A 21,254-nucleotide genomic window follows, 5' to 3' on the forward strand; every position below is an offset into this window, starting at 1 on the left:
GGATGCATCAGACATCTATGAAGAGCATGTTCCTAAGCAGAGTTAAACTTCAAGTTTTACGGATATAAAAATCATTAGATAAAATACTCACTTGTTAGGTGTGAACTCTCACATGAGGATAAAAGCAGGAGTTCAAATGCACTAGATGCATTAATAAAGTTTAACAATAATCTAATCATACAGATACTCATTTCCTGCATGTATTATTAAAAAACTCCTGTTTAAAATTACTGCACTTTCATCCATTTTAAAGTGTTGTACCACTTACCATAAATGTGTCCAGTGTAAATATGGGAGGTATCGTAATCAATCACTTGGTTGGATATTTCTACTTTAAAGTCATCACTGAAAAGAGATGTATCTCTCTTCATTCGAAGGTTGAATTGTCTAAAGTGAATAAAACAAGATGGTAAATTGGCTTTGAGCTTCAATTACAAAAGCACTAAACAAAGCACTTCTAACCAACACTTCTGTGCAAACAATTTGCAGACTCTGTAAAATTTATCTGTAGAAAATGTTTATACTGCACAAGATTTAGACTGGAAGGATTTTCTTAAGCAAGATTATTTAGATGCTTTTGATACAGGCAGCTAAATTTACAAGATTTAAGCCAGAAAACTGGGTTAAACACATACATCTAAAATGCTGACATGGACTATATGCCTGTTCCCATTCCTTCAGAAGACACACATGTAGCTTCAGGAAAAAAGCAACTATTTTACTTCACAGCACTTTGAAGCAGAAGAGATGAGAACAAGTATCACTTATTTTGCTTCCACTGCTGACATTTAAGTAATGTAAATGAACTGTAGGTGAGCTAATTAGTGTTCCAACTGAAACTCAAAAAAATAAGATGGGCAACAGCATCTAATAAAAAATACCCAAAATGGTAGAGTTGCATGCACAACTATGTAAACAGCTCTACTCATTGAATGATCTTGTTCAAATCACAGCACTACATTCTTTGATGCAAATCCTACTGCTGATCTTTATATGAAACATAATACATTTTGTTTGTATGAAAACAGAAGTTTCATTCATTGAGGTCAAGCAACATAACTGAAGTGTTTTAAAATGCCTGACATTATACGAGTTCATACCTTGACAACTGTTAGCTTGCTTCAGAATTTCATTTGGTATTCTCTTGAATTTTGTATAAACATATTGTGCAAATACAGATCAGTGAAGTTGTTGAAGCTTTAGCCCATTCCAATTTTAGTGTTGATTTTCTTCCTATATTTTTCTCTTTCTGCACAATCACAAAACTGAAGGAGTATTATAGCTGTGTCACCAATTTGTGACGCAAAAAGTAACTCTGATAAGTTGACTACATCTGTGTCAGTCTTCTTCTAAAAAACACCAGCAGTATACCAATTGTAGAGCTGACCTTCACACTGAAAGCTAGTATCCATCTGTGCTAACAGCAAAATAGCCCAGACAAATAAGCACCACAGTGTAAAGTTGATTAAATCTAATTACTTTTTAGCAATTAGCTGAAGCATACACAAAATATAGGTTCAGTCTTCACTTGTATGCTAAATATGACACCGCAGTTATAAGTATTTTGAAACAACTGTACATTACAATGCAAACTTCAAGATCAAAAAAAAAAGCCATGACTACACTCCGATTCTGGGAGGGGCTGTAGTGACTCATGTTGACTGTTCTGTAACACAAACAGCATTTCACAATCAAACCATATTTATTATTGCTGCTGCAGTGCCAGTAAAGCTCCAAAGCAAGTACTCTCCTCTGGTAATGTGTGTTAGAGGTATCTGCTACAAGGTTATGAAATCCTGAGATGTGGCTGGTGGATGGGGAAGGTTAAACCTCAGCAATTCCCTGGCACTTGGGCTTTGTGCCAAGCCAAGCAGCGCTCCTATCACAGTTTCAGTATAGATGTATTTTCCTGTTACAAAGGAAGAAACAGTTCACTACAGATGCACCTGATACTGGAGTCAATGAGACACAAGAAATAAGAATTCCTCTTCTTTAAGTTGCCTTCTGACTACCTCTGCCACAACAGCCTTTGGTAACATAGAGGTTCATGAGGGAGAGGAGAAAACATGAACAAGTAACCTAGAGAAACACCCTAGGACACAATGCTACAAGACTGCACAGCACTTAGCTCGAGAGTGGGGTGGTGTGGGGTGTGGAGACTTGAAGCCACTTTACGTGGCTCTCATGGGGCAGAAGTTAAAAATGAACAGGTAGAAAGAATTAAGACCAGCACTGATATGAAATCTGAAGAACTTCATTCAAGTACTGCCAAAAGTTGTACTCACTTTGGATGTAATACACTGCTCAGGTCAGGGTGTTACACAGATTTGAACTCCATTTTAGTTTGATGTTTCCCTGTGACTGAGTTCTCCAGAGTTACTCCAGGATGGATCAGACTCTAACTGCATCTGAACTCAGGTGAAATGGCAAGAGGTCTCAGACCCTCTAGAATCTCTCCTCCCGTCTATACTATTTGATGGAAGACTTCTTACCCTAAGAAGTCTGTAATTCTGCCTCTGTGATGAACTGAAACATCTACTAATCCCAGCAAGAGCACCTCTTATGGCTAAAACTACTTTTTTTCTCATGAAAGAAAGGAAGTATTCTGAAAAAAACCCTCAGTCTATATAGCACTTTTCTTTCAGAAGTGCAAAAAACATTTCTTCAAAATTAGATTTTTCTGGTTGTATTCATGTTAGTTTTAAATAAAACAGAGGAGCAGTTGTTTCTAACACTCAACTGCATCAGCAATTTTCTATGGCTTTGAAGTGCACTGTGTAAGAGAATGCAGGACTTCTCATGTACTTACTCCTGCCTGTGCCAGCAGGGTGGGGGAAAAAAACAGGACTCAGACTCAAAGCTAGGGATAGACCAAGTTTAGCTTAATATAACACCAAGCACAGAGATGAGCGAGCTCTAGGTCTCAACTGAGAAGCCATCCAGTGTATCCTGAATTTCCAAGTCATCTCTGTCCTCATCCTGACAGATGAGATTCAGCACATGGTGCTGCTGGGCTGCCACCAGTGACTCCTCTAACCACGCTCTGGGGTCAGTCTTGAGCTTTGCCTACGTGGCCAACACTGCAGGACCTGCTCTGGGGGAGCAAGGGAAGCTCAGTGGAGCCTACTGAAGTTGGGAATGGTTCTTTGTTCTCTGTGGGATACCCTTCCATCAAAATTACCCTGTCACTTCAAAATGTTAGAAGTTTTGTGTATCAAATTAAAAGTTTCACTAGTTTAAAGATTAGGAAGTCTCCATTTTTTTCTTCTTTAATTTTCACCCTCTTCATACTTTCCACATTGGTACATAAACACTACAAATTCTAACCCATGTTGCTAATTATCTACTTACTAATAAAATTGGCTCTATTTTCAGGATTAGAGAACTACTTAGAAAACTGTTTCAAATACAAAACAACTCAGCTGTGCTTCACACTAACAATTCTCTATTTGATTTCTTAACTTAGTCAAACTATTAGATAACTTGATCATCTTACAGCTATTTTTAGACAGGTCTTTTCTCAGTCATTCAAACATACTTGATAGGAAGAAGATTATCTGTCTGGACTGTTCACCTTCTTAATAATGAAAAATTGACAAATACTCCTTTAGTTCTCCCCCACCAAAAGAGGGAGTGGGAAACAGAGACGACTTGGGGCTGCAGGGGGGGAAGAGAGTGGGAGGTGGAGGAGGAAACAAGCATCTATTCATCTCTACTTCAAATAATTAACAACTTTAACAAATGACCAAACTTTAAACATAAATTCCACTTTTGTGACTATGTAGAGACATCTTAATGTACTACTGAGAAGTGCCAATGAAATAAATTGCACTGAAAAGATGCCACTTTATAGGTGGGGAGACTCCAAACTGTAATAATTGATTCAAACAAATGGATACTTGGCAGGAACCCCTAAAAAATCCAGTTTAACACCCTAATTTCTCAGTAAGAAACTTCCAAAGACCCTACAAAATCCATTTCAGCTTCTCACCCAATATAGAGTTCTTCCTAACATTCACTCTAAACTTGTTCAAAGTTAGTATTTCTTCCTCTTTTTCGTAAGGAACATAAGCTAGTCCCAATCCTTTTCAAAATGATGCAAGAGTGCACCTCAGCTTTCTTTCCTGGCTTAAATCCAGTAACTTCATGAATTCTTCCAAGGACAGGAGACTCCAGAGAAGTTAGACAAATTTGTCTATATCATTCCTGAATATGCTTTCTAAAGTTGCCACAGTGGAAGAAATAAAAAGCTTCAAATAAGCCTTTTAGTAATTACTATTTCTACAGCACGCACTGAGTTCTCAGTGTAAACTAAGCAATTCCCTGGCCTGGCTACACACCAGGCAGGAGATTAACTAATTTCAGAAAAATAATGCCTCTTTTATTTGCACACTTACTCCCTTGCAGACCACATTTCCCAGCAGCAGTGATTCTATACAACAGAATTAAATCAATTCAGACAAAGTTTTGACCTTGCTTATTTGTTACTGCTTTTATCTTACAGATATCTGAAACCTGATACAGTAACAAGCCATTACTTAGTTACTAAATGGTTGCTCATTTGGTTGAGGATAGAATTTTGTTAAAACTGTTATATATATATATATATAGTTATATAATCTGCTTTGATAATAAACTACATCTTATTCATTAATGACAGTACCCTGAAGACTATCAAGAGGTAGGTTTTTATTTCTCTCTAGTTTACCTCAGGGAGATTATCTCAGATTTAAAAAGTCTGTAACACACCAACTCAAGTCATAATTAAAGAAAAAATTTAGTTGAGAGCACCACACTGAGCTAAACCCCTGTGCTTTCCCGTGGGCTTGAGTTACATCAATCCTAAGCTCTAATCAGAGAAAGCATTTTAAAAGAAAAAAAACAAAGAAAAGGCCGTTTACATATTGACAGCACTTGGTAAAACACACATTAAGGCTTAACGTGCCTAATCTACTATTCCATTTCACCACAATGGAATGTCGAACTGGTAACAAGTCTGCAGACCTTCCCAAAACTGGCAGAAAAAGCCACTACCAGTGGTGCACAAAAGGGCACTTGGTGTTTGCCTTTTCTGTCTTTTCTCAGTCAAACTGCTGTAACCAGTGTCAGGCTGAGAGGCAGAATCACTCAGTGACCAGAGGAGGTTGTGGAATAAAGAAAAAGGATAAAAAGAAAAAAAAGGCAAGAAGGAGATGGAGGAGTTAGTCCACAGCTGGAAGAAGTGGCTGGGAAAAGGAAACAGGTGATGGTTTGGCAGCAGTATGGTATGGGACTTGAGCACAAGGAGAGTCCATTTAGGTTCACACTCTTTTCTTCTCAGTAGGAATCAGAAAAATCCTTGCAGCTGTGCTTCCATGAGCCTCCTCACAGGTCAGGATCTAGAAGATACTGTTCTGCTTGAGGTGCAAGTCTTTTATCCTTACTTTTTTATGTAAGAACTCAAAAGACTCTCTTCTCTGAAAAATGAGAGGGGGTCTACAAATGGAAGGGGATAATAACTTGAGCTGTTCTTTCTAACTGCTTCCACATCAGGCATCCCACAATCTAAACTCAGTTCCCACAAGACTCTCAGACTCATTCCAGCTCTGAACTATATTAAGTAGAAAGCAGCTTAACAACCTAATAATGGGTTTATACTACCCACAAGCCTACAGAATCATCACACATGGATATTTTTTTACACTGTTTTAACCTACTATTAAACCCACACAGCATACTCCATCACTTAACTGATAATTCCCATGGTCCTGCTACCTACAGTAAGTAAAGAAAACCTATCTCTGAAACAGCACATGATAGGGTCTCCAGGTGTATCATTCTTTCTTTTACCTGTCTAGATGCACATAGAATCATCCTCTATTAAGTCTTTATCTAAAACCCAATCTCTGCAGCGTTTTAACACACCCAGCAATCCCAGCTGGAACACTGGCAGCTTATGTTTTTTTACCACTGACACCTCTAGGATGACACTTGTGGTTATTCAGAGATTTCTTTCCTGACTTTCAGAAGTCAGACTTGCTAAGCTTGGTATTCCAGAACACTACAACTGAAGTTACAGCCTTCATCCCAAGCCATTTGCCATTCATTATTCTTGATATACACAGCTGCAAACACATCAGCTAGCTGAGATAACACAAACCACCCAAGGAGGATCACAAGTAGCTACACGTTGGCTAATTTACACTCTGAGAAAGTCAGTCAAATATCTCTCTGTCCTGAAGAGAATGTTGTACAGATTTTAAAGGCAGAATAGTCTTTACTCAAGGTTAAGGGTTTTTTCCCCCTTCAGTAAAACTTCTTTGGGAAGTTCAGTGCAGGTTCTATCACTCCATTTCCTGTTTATTGAAGAGAATCTTTGCATTTGTATTTACATAAAGTTGACCATTTACATGCAGTGCCACGTTCTAACAAAAACAAGAAATCAAAAAAAGAAAACGGGTAAAGATGTACTAGAATAAATCACAAATGAAGTTACCACATGAATTTAAACTACAAAAGTAGTTTAGAAAGAAGCTTTCTTAGTGAAACAAGAAAAGACATAGAAGAGAAACTTGCTAGCTGATAATACACCGCACTTCATTTTAAGAATATGGCTTTTTGAGAGTAAGGTTATGTCTACTAAAGTTTGCTGGCCAAGGAGTAAAGCTGTAAACCATTAATACCAATTTTAGCAGTACAGCTGGAAACCCTGCACCTCAGCTGGGCTGTCTCACCAGTCCAACACCACCATACCAGGTGTTTCCTACACACACCCAAGTAAAACACCAAATGCCTTTTCTCCTGAGGGCTACACATAATCCTGGAAGAGACACAACACATTTAAATACAGTCATATTTAAACTCATAAAATGCAAAACATCTCACCTACAGATCCAGCCTCTAAAATTTTTTAGTTTCATGTCATTTAAAAAACGTGTAGAGAACTCAGATCCCTGTTTCCCAGTTCTCTGCAAGATAAAACTACTTTACCTACAAGCACCAACATAGGGTGGGTTTAGTTTTGGTGAGATTTTGTTTGGGTTTGGGGTTTTTTTTGACAAAACAAGTGTAGAAAGTGAGACCTAATTCACAGGTCTCTTGCCTGGCAAGTTATTTGTCAAGGTATATAACTTTAAAAGTACAATAGATAGGTAACAATTGAAGAATTGTCACAGAGCAGTTAATAACTCTGAAAACACTATAGCAAGAACTAAAGAGATCTATTTTTCTCTTTTTAAATTCAGGACAGCCTAAAATGAATTGCAGTAAGTGAACCCTGCAAAAAATCCACTAGGTAAAATTCATGAAAATAAATCTCCTAAGTTCACAAAAGCCAACCAGTCAGTCTTATTTGATGACCACTAAACCAACCTATTTAAGGAGTTAGTCTGTTTAGGAGTGTGTTAAAGTGCACATGGAACTGGAAGAGACACAACACATACTTTCAGATTAGTCCAGTAATATTGAATTTGCTTTAGGTTCAGACAGGCTCATGGAACATAGAAGACAGAGTCAGTTCAGGAATTGAGCACTATAATGTATGCACAATTTAAAAAGCCCTTTAATTAAATGCCATAAAAAGAGCAACTAGTGTTTAATAAAACCTTAAACTTGACAACATGAAGTCCTCTTCAACCCAAGAGTAACCAGCTCAGTTACTTCAGTCCATCTCAGCATGGCAGGATGCTCAGAATGTCACCTTTAAAATCCAACTTATCAAATACTATTTCTGTGCAGGTATCTTCCTTTGCTTTCATAACCTACTGAGATACAGCCAACAACCATCTTATTTAAACACAAACATTTAACAGCTCTGAATTATGAAGGCAATAAGAAGCATTACAGATTACTACAGAACCGAGAATAAACAAAACCCCTCAATTAAAAACTCTGAAATTTAGTGGTCCACAGTTTTCCGATTATATATGGATCACGTATAGACCATATATTCCAGCAAACATGTCTGAACTTTAAAATGTACAGTATTTTTTTAAAAATAAAATTTTAGGTAAAATAGGATGGAAAAATGCAGCTAAATTGCAAGAGATCTGAAAGAAGTTCTCAGTATATCTTTAATTTAGTAATAAGCAGTGTTATCATGTGTTCAAGTACCACTTGAAAATTCAACTGTGTACTCAAGTTGTGTGGGCAACTTTCCCAAGCAAGAGTCATCAACTAATCCACAAGGAGCATAAGTGGGTGTGGATGGACAATTAACAGGGCAAATCAGGCAAAAAATTAGAAAGCATACGCTATTAGGAAAGCATTGAATAAAAAGTTGACTGAAAATAGAGTTAAACACTACATAGATATACTTTTTTTCCCTGTTTCCAAATGCATCAGGGTCTCAGGAATTCACTGTTTCGTCATTAGGTAAAAAAATGTAGTTAGAACATCAGATGTCATCCAAGTTTTTCAAGTTCTGTCCTCAGAATGAAATCACTCTGAAGTATTTGGCATTTTTCTGACTTACTAGAGTTCAGAAGAATACAGTTTAAGACATTCTACAATTAATATATTGCAAATGTTTATTCTAGCTTCTCTGCCTGGGAAGGGTCATCTCCAGTAAGTGACCAAGTCCAAGCACACATTTTGTGACTAAGTCATAAATGAGAATAAAATACAAAATCAGTTTTAGTCATGTCTCAACTTCCTTTTCAAAACACTGACATTACCCTGAGACACAAAAGAAAGTTACTCCGTATTAAATTGCTTCACTGCATCTCAAGCTGGTGCCAAAGGCATTGCTCTTCTATGAATCAATATATGTATTTTTGGGGGGGAGTTGTCTGTGCTGTGTTTTGCTTTTGGGGTAGTTGTTTTTTGGGTTTTTTGTGGGGTGTGGGGGGTGGGTTCAAAAACTACTTTATATTAACCGAGTTCCTGGTATTAACACTGTGCATTCATTAACTTTGTGTGAGCCTCTCCTGGACTCAAAGGGCACCTTAAATTAACTCACACTAAAACACTCAATATAAACTGGCAGGTGGAAGAGCTATGACACATAGCCAGGATGGTTTTAAATTTTCATATTCCTTTCAACCTGAAGCATTTTAGAAATGAGCACATTTTACACCACTGGTGAAACAGTAATGCCAACTAATCTAAACTACATGGTTTATTATTCAAAAGAACTGTAAGTATCTACAGTTTAGTTTCAGCAATCTTAACTGTCCTATTAAGGACATTGGTGTTTTAGCATTGAATAGTGTAGCTGGTTCAGTCTCGTTCATTACAGCTGCATAACAAGTTGTATTTTATATCACCAAACAACAATTCTGAAAAATTTCTGTATATTGTGTGACACCTGACTTTCAGATGAAGGTTAAATAAAGCAGCATTTCTTAGTGATGACAAATTAGACATCCACTTGTAGAATTACCAGGTCTAGTGTGAAAAAGGGTACCTTTGGGTTTAATTCCATCATTTCAGAATCTATTTCATTATTGGAAAAAAAGTATATCTATGTAGTGTTTAACTCTGTTTTCAGTCAATTAAACTATAATGATTAAATGGTCGTTTTAACTTGGTATAAATATATAATATTTTAAATTGTGATCTATTTCTTCCTTTTTCAACAAAAGGGCACTATGAGATACAGTTCTTAAATCTAAACAGTCTACTGAAAAGGACAGATGCTACTTATACAATCCTAAAATACTCGTAGCTGCCAGCCTTTTTCTGGACAATGAAACTAAGTTTGATAGATGCTAATCTGGATATGCCAGCAGTGCCACTTGAAAGGTTGGTGTTGCATCCTCCCTCTCACCTCTGCTGCTTAGTTCTGCTCTCTTTTTTCTTACAGCACGTTTGCCTATATGCTGAACGGAAGGATGAATTCATCTGGCTGAAAAATAAGCAGTCAAATCACTTTCCCATCTTGACTGGCCCCATGACCAGTCGGTGCATCCTCTGGCACACACAGAAAGATTAAGTTTTGAGGGTTCCAACTGGCCCCAGAGACACAGTGTAAGAACTGCTGCAGCCCAGCCAGCTCCACGTGCTGCTGGCAGGAAATATTGGGACAGCTTCTCCATTGCCTTCCTGGCTACAAAAGGCAGCTATTTCATCAGAACCCAAATCAAAACACAAGACTATAATTTCAGTACCCGTAAGTAGCAGCTGCTTAGTATCTTTATTAAGTTAAGGAGATGAAAGTTGGACAGCTGGGTGCCAGTAAACCAGCTTAAAGTTTTGGTATAAGGCCATTCAAAAAAATCAGGTGTAAGTTTTCAGAATCTCAAACCTCATGTTGACAGAGTGCCTTCAAGTTTCATTACCTGTATTTAAATAACACAGCACAGAGTCCATAGCCTGTATCTAAATGGTTAAAATATTTTGCAAAAGCCTTATTTCCTACCTTCACACAAAGTAATTAGAGTACTTGATAGCAAGGTTTTAATTTTGCCACAAGTGATGACATAAATCAGTTATTCACAATAAACTAGCTGCAACTGCAGAAAGCCAATCTTATTTATACACTGCTACACACCTTCTAAGCTAACAAACAGGCTCTACGAAGTAAAACACAATTCACTTGATCCTTCTTAATTCATATTTAAAGCAAAACGAAAATATTTTGTAAGAAGACACCCAAACTGATTAACAGGAACTTCTGGACTAAATTTACAGCCTGCCCTACCCTCTCTTTGGCAGAAAACATCAGATGTGTCGCAGGAAACTACCAAAATCCTAAATTATGGAGCAGCCTGACCTTACAATCAGTTTCCAATCAGCCTCCTCAGTTAATGATGGATTTGTGCCTCAGAGCACGGGGATTTAGAATCAATTCCACGTAAATATCAACGCTTCATGAGTAATAGCAGCTGTTACCAAAATATAAACCTGATTGTCTAAGGTCTGGTGCCACTGAGATCTGTGAAGGAAGAGGGGAAATTTTTTAGACCTCGTTATCATGGGTGCAGCACCATTTTTATGCAATAAGGATTTTCACCCCACCTTAACACCACAGATAGAACACAGTGGTTAAACTAAGAGCTCTCTTTTACAGAAGATTATCATGGGATCTTTACCAATGACAAGATGAACCCTCTCCAGTGGACTGAAATGTGGACTGCTCCCAGAAAGAACGGCCTCATCCTCCTTGTATCACCCCTTCAAGTCATACTGATTTTTTTTTTCCAAATAATTTTCAGCTGGATTAGTTCCCAGTCCCTGTTCCTTGCATGGCTTTAAGACTAGCAGTGCTAGCACAAGGCTGATGCTGGGAATGCAGTCAGGCCTGTTCCTCTCTGCAGTAGTGCACACTTTGGTAAGCCTGAATTAACCACCAGCCTGCAGCTTAAAAGTGGCAGCATTAGACTGAAACTTAACTTCACTGTCTTGCAGCCTTGCTGGAGATCTAAAAGTGGAGAGGTTTCCACTGTGAGGAGCCTCTGAAGCATTTCCACTCTGCAGTCTTGTTTATTAGAACAATTTAATAGGGTAGACTAGAGACTGCCTGTGAAGTTACAGCAGAGATGGCAGCAATATGACTCTTCTTTATACAATAAAATTCTGTAGACTAAAAATCACACACAAAAACATGGTTTTAAGGACAGGGCTTCAAATTTATGATTTGGGTTGCAGTCTTACAGCAGCTAGAAATACCACCCTAATGCTAACCTTCTGGGAGGAGGTACTGAAATTCAGTCATTACATCATAAACCTCCAGTAACAACACTTCATTCCCTGAAGAAATTACAAGCTGGCACAGAAGCAAAACACTTAATCATAAAACAATATTCCAAGCACATTCAGGAGACCTGGTTTTACATCTGCTCTGTCAAACTGCCTATGTTTCTACATATGGCTAACAACTATTTATGAAGTTCTAAATACTTAAATTGTAACCAAAATAACTAGAAAACCAAGGGCATTGCACAGTCCTAAAATATATTAAGACAGTGGTGCTGCAAAGGAGGGAGTCAATGAAACAAAGATACAGACAAAAATACTTTAACATTCTTCTGTTTCTCCTCAGTTATACAAAAAGCAGGCAATTCTAAATTACAAAGGGATCTTCCTAAGTGAAACCTACAAAATATACACAGTTGGTCACACTGAATATCTAACTTTTGTACTGGATCTTATATGTTTAATTGAAGGCAAAGAAAGTCTTCTAACACCAATTGTCTTTCCCCACGTCAAATAATCACTAAATTCCACAATAGCACAAAAAAATCAGATAACACCAGTACACACAGAACAGGGGTTTTGGCCTATTTTGTAGTTTCAAATGCAATTTGAACTTCTACTTTTTCTCAATTAAATCTCCTCAGGCTGTTGGGTATAATTTTTGGAAAAAAAAATTAAAAAATAAAAATACCAAAGCTGCATTATAAACTCAGAATTAACTACCATTCTGTTCCCAGTATGATTCCATTGTTTAGGCTTCAAAGTGCTTTAACAGTTACCACCAGAAGTCCAAATGAGTGATTACAAACAATTTCATACTTATACTGGACATGAGAGTAAGTACTCCACAGAAACTGTGAACTGCAATTCAGTGTATTCTAGCTAATGTTACTTTGATGACTCTATTTCACCCTTTACATTTCACTATAATTAAAACAATATGAATAAAATATTTAAAACAAACACCTTTTGAAATCTCACTAACCTTCCATGAGCGTGAAAATCCAGGCGCAAGAACTGCTCTTCGTGGGTTACTGCTCTTTTGGCACGCTGGTGTTTTTGGTGTAACAAATCCACATCATAGGACAAGCCTTCATAATGTCTAATGTACTTATTTAGAGGATTTCCATACTGGCCTGAAAGAGAGACACAAGTAAGGTTTAGCATATCTGAAAAATTACTAAGGTTATAACCACACTACTGTGGCAAAACAGTGGGTGATGAAGACCCAAGTTCCATGTTATATCCATTTTAGCTTTTTTTCTCCTTTGTACACTTCAGATTCATTCTACTCCAGTCTCACAGACTGGATGCACATCTGCAGTTACAAGTGCATCAGGTGGACTTTGGAAGGCATCTTCCACTTGAATTTCAATCAAAACAAGTGTAGTTCATTTACTCCAAAACTACCCCACAAAGCAAACTACATCACTCTGGACAGGAATGCTTGAGAAATGTTACAGAAACGAACTCCTGATTCAAAATGAGAAGTACAACAGCTGAACATCTTTCTTCTGGCCCCCCAGAATTCTGCTTACTTCACTCTACAGTCATGACACAATATCTGCTCAGAATGTTTATATTCTCCATTTGAAATATCCAGGAAAATTAAGAGCAAGCCGTGCCACGTAGCAATACATTTTCTATCACATGGAATGCTCTGCCACACAGAAAAGTCTTATTAAAATGTATCTCCAGAGATGTAGATTCACTTCAGTCTGTTTTGGACATTTCCTTCTAGGATAATATTTATCACTCACATTAAGAGTTCATAATAGGAAACTCCTATCCTGATGGAGGAAGAGACATGCAGAACTGACCAGAGGCACTGACTAACCCCCAAAAACCCAAAATACAACTTGTGGAGAAAACCACAAGAACTCTGAATTCTCCAAGAAAAAAAAAAGGCTATATCATAATCAGTTTAATCTCAGACCAACCTATATGTGAGAGTTCTCAGAGACTACAGACGATATTTTTCTTCAGATATTTAAAAAACAACTAAGTAAATTAATACTTCCAAATGCAATGCTTGCATTTAGCAGCAATGTGCACAAGATGATACTGCCATATCTTTTTAAAATTCAAGTAATGCTATACTGCAGATAAATCACACTCAAATTTCCCCACAGTACCATAGGCTTCTGCAAATGTTGACTCTTCATCGTTAACTGCAAATACAGTCCACTAACAAAACGTCATCCTAATTTTCTCTCATTCTTAGTCTCAAAATACGAGTCCATTCTCATCCAGCTTTCCAGAAAAGAAAGTGTGTCTCAGGTGTCTTAAACATCTAAAATGTGTTATTCAAGCAAGTTATATGAATTCTAATCCAAATAAGACACAGGATCATTGCAAAGTCTCAGTAACCAGAAGGAATTTTGAGGATGCAAGATGTTGTCCTTGTCCGATGTTTCTCTAATTACTTCCAACATAATTCCACAAAATGAAGCATAAATACCTCCTGTAGCCCAAGAACTTCTATAAACCAAACCAGATAAGCCTGAGACCATGCACAGATATGTGAGCCTGACTACAGATACATGCTTTCCAATTCCAGGTATATGACCCAAAAGTGTCAACATTAAAGCAAACAAGCTTCAAAATTAACTGATGTAAGCTAAGACTTAAATTTTTAACTGTTAAATGAACCTAAATCTAGAATACAACATTAATAACTTGTTTGAAGAACTTGATCAAATCTAAGGAGTTAGTATGCTGCAGAACATGTAAACTTCTGTGCTCCAGAATCAACTTTAACTTTTCTGTGGTAGGAAGCTTTTAATAATGCACTCCTTTAATTTGCTACAGACTATTTTTCTTCTCAGTATTGCAAGATACACTTTAAACAACTTTAGGCACCCAAAAAAAAGTTTTGAAGTGTGACAACTTACTGAAAACCCAATAACACTTGGGACCTGATCAAAGTCTCATGACCATGTGGAAAGATGAGAGACTGCATTTAACGGAGTCACAAAGAATAGTTTTTAAGTGCTAACTACTGTGACAGGACAGCAAAAGACTATTGACATTAGAAAGTCTTATAACTGTTCTCTCTGTCAAGCAAAAGCAGAGAGGGTTTTTAGCAAAACCCTTTTTTTCTTAACAAAAAAAGTATACACTTTCTGTGATCACACAGGGAAACAATGCTACTTCTTTTCCCTTTCTCCAAAACTTAAAGAACTCCTCATGTTTTGAGTACTCTCCTAGCAAACACTTAACACAAACACTCTTGCTGCTCTCTTCTTGCTTAACCAGAGCAGGCTCTTAACACCTACAGTATCACGGCTTTTCCAAAAGCCAGACAGGGTTGGAATCAAGGCTTCAACTTACTTTCACTTCCAGAAGTAGCTATAACATTAATGTTGCTACAGCGTTCAAAGTCTGCAACTGATACATAATCTCCTTTTAATAAAGCCAGCTACTTATCAAAAAGGATTATCTTCCTCACAAAGGAAGCTTAATAAGTAGCTCAACCTTGGTAACACAGGAGTCTACAGAATCCTGTGGTAAAAGTTTATTACACTGCAAAGAAGACTTCGCTGAGCTGCACGAGGCAGGTACAACTCTTGCTCCAGCTCCTGCGATTAGAAGATTCTGTATGAAAAAGGAAGAAGTCTATCCCAGGAAGAAACACCAAACCATGAACATCTAAACGTAGTTTAAGGGAACAGCTCTACAAATTCCATGTGTCATGTTGTCATCAACCAACCAAAGACAGCATGATGCCTTTCCAGGCAATCTAGTGGAATAAGCCAACATTACCCTTCATCTAAACACTAAGCCAGCAGACAGAAACCTTTTAGGATACAGACACTGAGAGTGACAACTGGATGGCTTTTGAACCTGACAGTATAGTCTTCTAAAGAGTTGCTAAACTAGATGTGGCATTTCCTATGACAAATTCCCTTCAGGAATGAAGCTTTATTCTCATGGGCTTAGAACTAAACACCAGGAACGACTTTAAACAGAATCAGGCAGAGCATTTAGGCAAACATCTCAATGTGACAGTCCCTGTGAAAGATTTTTGTGTATGAGGATATACAACTCCTCAGTATCCCTAGAGAGCTGTGAAGAAAGGTATCTACAGTTGTTGTTCTGAACAAACACAAATCCCACTGGACAGGCACAGAGTCTGAGGCACATATTCTCACCTTCTGACTGAGCTTATGCAAAGGGTAAAATCTATCATCCATGTCATTTTAGCTATAAGCTTCCTGGCACACCCTGAGCATCTACATGCAACAGGTGTTTTGAAATGTTACTGTGATGGAGGGGAGTTCCTGATAACCAGAAGACAAATGTCATCCCCATCTTCAAGGGGGAGGGCCTGGAGATCTACAGGTCAGAATAATCTCAGTATCTGGGAAGATTATGGAGGAAATCCTCATAGAAGCCAACTCCATGCCCAAAAAGATGACTAGTAATAAACAGTACTGAAAGCTTACCAATGTAAACATAAACATCTATTAATTTTATATATATATGTATGTGTGTGTGTAAAAGATTACAACATTTAACTTCTCATATAAGGATAAATCAAGCATGCACTGTTCTAAAAGGTGAAGTTTACATTAAATCACTCAGATTTAGACTCGTATGATAAATGCAAGTAGTTCAAACACAACTCAAGTTTGTTAGTGGGGGGAAAAAAAAGCACAGAATATGGCTTGATAGAGTATCAGAAATTGTTCAGCAGTCAACTCACCAGACAAGTCTTTTAACTGCAAGCATCATCACTGATTTGCAGATTTGAAATGCCAGCATATGATAAATATCTTGTAGAGAATTATTATTATAATTTTAATTAAGGTAATCAAAGCAAGATTTACATCAAGTTGTTTTCAATGTAGAGGTTACGTATCTTAAAAAATACTTCCTTTACATGGGACATTAAAGAGTGCACAATGCATTCAGATTTAGCACACCTGTGCTTAAGTGTACAGCAAGCCAGAAATCCAACCATAAACCTCCTGACTTGAACTTCATTGAAGAATTTCTCCAGACTGTAGTTTCATAACTGCAGCAGAAGGGCAAGGCCCTGCTGCCCTTTCACATCTACGCCGTTTCTATTCTTCCCTTGCATTGGCACTAAAACTGATTCAGTTGAAAAATGTTCTCTCTCTTCTGGTCAAGTTAATTTTTGGTGAAAGAAAAACATGTAACCAAGAAGTCAAGCCGGGATCATTTCCCTTCACTGAAAGCTCACACTTAGGGCATGGTTTGACAGTACAGCACCAGCAGTGTAAGCAGATGTCTGCTGCTTTTTTTTACCTTCTTCCTCTCCACCCTGTTCAAGTCCCAGCTCTTCTTCCCCACCAGGCTGGGTCTGCACAATAAACAGCAGAAGTCTCACATCTGGTGGAAAACGATAATTTCTTGTCTTTGAATTGGCTCCTCATGCCAGGAGGAGAGGTGGGAAAGCATGGCCAGGGCAGGACCACCAGACAGCAGTAACTCAGTACAGTGGCTCTGCCACACTGCACGACTGAACCTTTGGATCTTTTAAAAGTATAAATAAACTGCAGCCTGAGGCTTTTGGGCAACAGTATTTCGAAGTTATTATCTAAACACCTGATTTTATTTACTTTTAATTACCACAGGCATTTCTGAAACAACCATCTGACAGCTGTCTTTACTAGACACTGTCTCCCCCAGACATATAAAATTCATAATGTTTTTATTTTAAACCCCAAATAAATGCTGGAGGCTGAGTGCTGCCATGTTAATGAAGCCTCGTGTTCTTCTCAATTTATAGTAAGGATGCAAACTAAATCACTCAGATGCTGATAGCTCATAAATGCCTTCCCACAACTCCCCCATGTGTCCAGAATAAAACAGAATTTCTCTCGTCCTCACTGGGAAATACATAGTTCAGTATCCAGCAGCACCAGACACTAAGACACAACTCAGAAGTCCTAGCAACACAGAAGAGTGTGTGGTACCAGCGAAAACAAGCTATTTATCATAAATTTGCAATGACGGGGTTTTTTTAGCTCTCAGTAGTTCCCTTTTGTGTTTTCTATTTCCCTTTCCCTTTTTTTAATGACCCTCGGGTAGAAGGAGAGGTTTTATTAGTTATTTCCGTTCTTTTAAGAACATAATTATATATGGATAATTAAGTAATGGTTAATATACCTGCATGCATCTCCATCACATGCAACAAAGCATGCTACTGAAAGTTGCCAATAATGTTGCCCAAATTAAGTACCACTTTATACACATCAAAATGATTAAAAGATCCCTTAAGCCAAGCAATTTGAAGGGTATTGGAGAAAACACTGATATTCAACTTTTACACAACAATTCTTAAAATTCAAGGTACATATATCTTATCTCGAGTAGACACCATATACTAGAAGCTAAATTCTACCTTTCCCCTATTACTGACAAAACCAAAGCAAAGTAAATAGTGTGGCTTTTCCTTCTTATACTGGTCAACTGCATTCAAACGGACCTACTGGACCACTGGTTTTATGAAGGTGATTTTTATGCAGTGGAATCAAAGAAAAAGACTTCTAAGAGAGCCCTAAAAGCGATCTAATGCCAAAACCGGATCAATCATGTTTCTGGGCCCATTAGGCCAAGTTTCTGACAACTTCTCTGTTTTAACCATACATACATAACATTCAAAAAGCTACAAAGCAGCCTAAGACAGACATTGCAGCACATTTCATTTGTGATTGCTTTTGATTACATTCCCCTCACATAATTTTAAGAACAATATAAACTACAACAGAAAATATTGTTTTCAAACAAAACCAAGAGATTTCACTAACCTTTCTCCCCAAATAAGCTATCCAAGTTATGCTGCACCTTATTTTAATTGTTGATTTTGTGATTCATACCTAACTGTGAGCTGAAGTTACAGCTGGTTCTGTTAATCTATACCTTTATATCTAAAGACTATTACAATAAAGTATGCACTGTGCCTGCAAGGTATCCAGGCACAAAGCCTTGTGTAATTCTGAAAGAGTTCAAACTCAGGTATCCCATAAAAATATTCCAATCTTAGACTCGACACACTAAAAAGCAATTTTTTAAAAAGTGCAGACTAATGAAATTTTGAAAATTAGTACTATTTAATACCTACACGGCTTAAAATTAGACAACTTTACAGACAAGTATAACTTAGCTTCAAGATGCACCACACCCAAACAAAACAGGTAAATTGTTGGGTTTTTTTCAGTTCTTTCCAGTTTGTACTGCTCTCACAGTAATTTTGTAACGAATCATGAACTTGCCCTTTCTAAACAGATATTAATGCCTGCCTAGAAGAAAGGTATGCAAATGAAGAACTTTATTTTCCAGCAAGTAAAAACATTTACAGTATTAAGAAACTCTAGAAATGTGTACACAGATAAAATAGACCATTCTAATCTTAAAAAGCCATTTTAATTTAATATAGAATTATGTTAAATCTTTCATAATTATGTTTAGACTTTTACCAAAAAAGTTCCCTAGGATATTTTGGAGATGTGTATTGGCTATTATGTCTAGATTTCTACCCAGCATTATTAATCTTTCTTTAAAGATTTACCTGCGTTACTAACACCAGAAGGCATGTACTTTTGTTACCTGCTAGTGAGGTGTGCGTCCTAACGCCCAGAAATGTCGAAGGTGCCCATTCTTCCCTCAGAGAAAAAAATTAACAGGAATTTCTAAAGTAAAATACCCCCCATGAACTTTCTTCTGTATATCCAGAAGACTGTACTTTAGATGTTTACTACGATTTTAAGGCATAACTGCCTGCCTAGAATTGAACAGTAGAAACAACCCTCACAACTGGTTAATGAATCATTTCAAATCAATTCTGTGCCAGCACCGTTTAGTTCAGAAAACAAAGAGGCCTTGAAAGTATGCCAATAATTAAGACTGAAATATTTCAATAGTTTACAAGAATTTATGAAGGAAAACTCAGCCTTTTGTGTAACCACCCCTAATACAAATAACGGGATGGCTTCTGACCATGTACATCACCTCGCTTTTTATCCCACGGCTTAGCCACAAGCACAACTTACTGGAGTTTTCTTATCCTTTAATGCTACTTTTTGAGAACTTGTAAAAGACCAGGATGCAGGGTTAGTTTCTTTGTTAAGTGTACTCTCGATGTGCACAGATGCAGAGCCCAGATAAACCGGAGAGGTGCCAAACGAAACAGAGGAAGTCGATCTTTACCAGCTGTTCCACCCATACTTCTCTAGAAACACCCTCGCAAGTCCACCCTTTCCAATGTCTGTTCTTTGTACAAAACCGAAACTATTTCCCTGCCTTGACTTGACCAATTAAACATTACCAGGCGCGGCGGAGAAACCACCCTCCCGGCTCCCGAAAGCTGGAAAACAATTCACAACGGGATAACGGGATAACGAGACAGTTACACGTCCCCCACAGACACAGCCGTGCTTCCCTCCGGCCTGGGAGAGGGGGGACGCTCGCCGAAGGCATGACCACACTTAAGGAAATAAAAGACGAGCCGGGGTTTTTCCCGAAGCCGAACTTTCCTCCCGCCCGAGCTTCCTGGTGTCGGGGACAGGGAAGCAGCCGCCGGGAAGGGACCGGGTAGCGGCCACCGGGACTGTGCGGAGAGTCCCGGGGGAGGGAAGCACAGCCGGGCAGGGAAAGCACCGCCGAGGGCCGTAGGGAGAAGGGTTCGGGGGAGAGAGGAGAACAGAGGAGAGAGGAAAGGGAGCGGTGCCCCGGTGCCCGGCGGGGAAGGTCCCGGGGCAGGGCCGGGGGCGCCGGGCGGGCCCCGCGGCGCGGCCCGGGCGGGATGAGCGGCGGGCGGAGCGGGGACAGCCCGGCCCAGCCGCGGCCCTGCCGCCGGGACGCCCCGGACAGCGGGGCCCGCCGCCCCCGGCCCCGGAGAGCGGGGCGAGGAAGGGAGCGAAGGAATAAAGGAGGGAGGGAGGAAGGGAGACGGCCCCGAGCCAGGGCCCCGCGAGGCCGGGCGGCTCCTCACCTCCGGCGCCCGCCGCGCAAGAGCACAGCAGGATTATCGTCCCCGCCAGATCCATCTCCGCCGGCCGCAGGCCCCGCCGCCGCCGCCGCCTACCCACGGCACATCCGCCCCAGCCGGCGCCGGGATGGGGAGGGGCGAGCCGGGCACCTCCCTCCGCTTTGTCCCCCGCCGCTCCGGAGGACTGTTCCCGCCCACGGGTCGGCCGCGAATCGGGCGGGCTGTGCTGGGCCGGGTCGGGCTGCGCTGGGCGACTCTCTCCCGGCGGCGCTGCCCCCGCTCGTTCCGCTCCGCTCCCCGCGCTCCCGCTCCCGCCCCGCTCCCTCCGCCCGCGCGCGCGCCCGACGCGGCCGGCGGGGCGGGGCCGCGGGACACGCCCAGAGCGCGCGGCTCGCCCCGCCCCCCGCGCGCGCAGGGAGGGGCCGGGGCCCGGAAAGGGGCGGGGCCACGGGACACGCCCATCCCGCCCCGAAAGGACACGCCTCCTGGAGGGGCGGGGCCTCCGCGGCCGCTTCCGCCGCGCCCCGGGCCGGGGAATTTGGGTCCTTTTAAAGTGTAAACACATCGCACGGGCCGGTCTCCTTTATCCCCCTGACCACGTACACGTGGGTTTCCTTGCAGAAACCAATTTGATTTTAGCGGTTTATTTTGGTTTCCTTTATCCCCTTACCACATACAC

General features: G+C 39.7%; 1 protein-coding gene across 1 annotated transcript in view; it reads right to left on the reverse strand.

Annotated features, from left to right (window-relative positions):
- ADAM10 (ADAM metallopeptidase domain 10) overlaps window positions 1–20,866 on the reverse strand; it is a 44,628-nt gene extending 23,762 nt beyond the window's left edge. The window contains exons 1-3 of the mRNA XM_027736961.2: window positions 20,579–20,866; window positions 12,602–12,752; window positions 269–387 (exon numbers count right to left, since the gene is read on the reverse strand). Coding sequence (XP_027592762.1) covers window positions 269–387; window positions 12,602–12,752; window positions 20,579–20,633 — 325 coding nt within the window. The 5' untranslated portion in view covers window positions 20,634–20,866. The remainder of the gene's footprint in view (window positions 1–268; window positions 388–12,601; window positions 12,753–20,578) is intronic.
- Window positions 20,867–21,254: the final 388 nt, after the last annotated feature.

The sequence above is a fragment of the Pipra filicauda genome, unplaced genomic scaffold (genome assembly GCF_003945595.2).
Source record: "Pipra filicauda isolate LSUMZ 115617 unplaced genomic scaffold, ASM394559v2 scaffold7_size6619720_pilon, whole genome shotgun sequence".
In the NCBI taxonomy this organism is placed as follows: Eukaryota; Metazoa; Chordata; class Aves; order Passeriformes; family Pipridae; genus Pipra; species Pipra filicauda.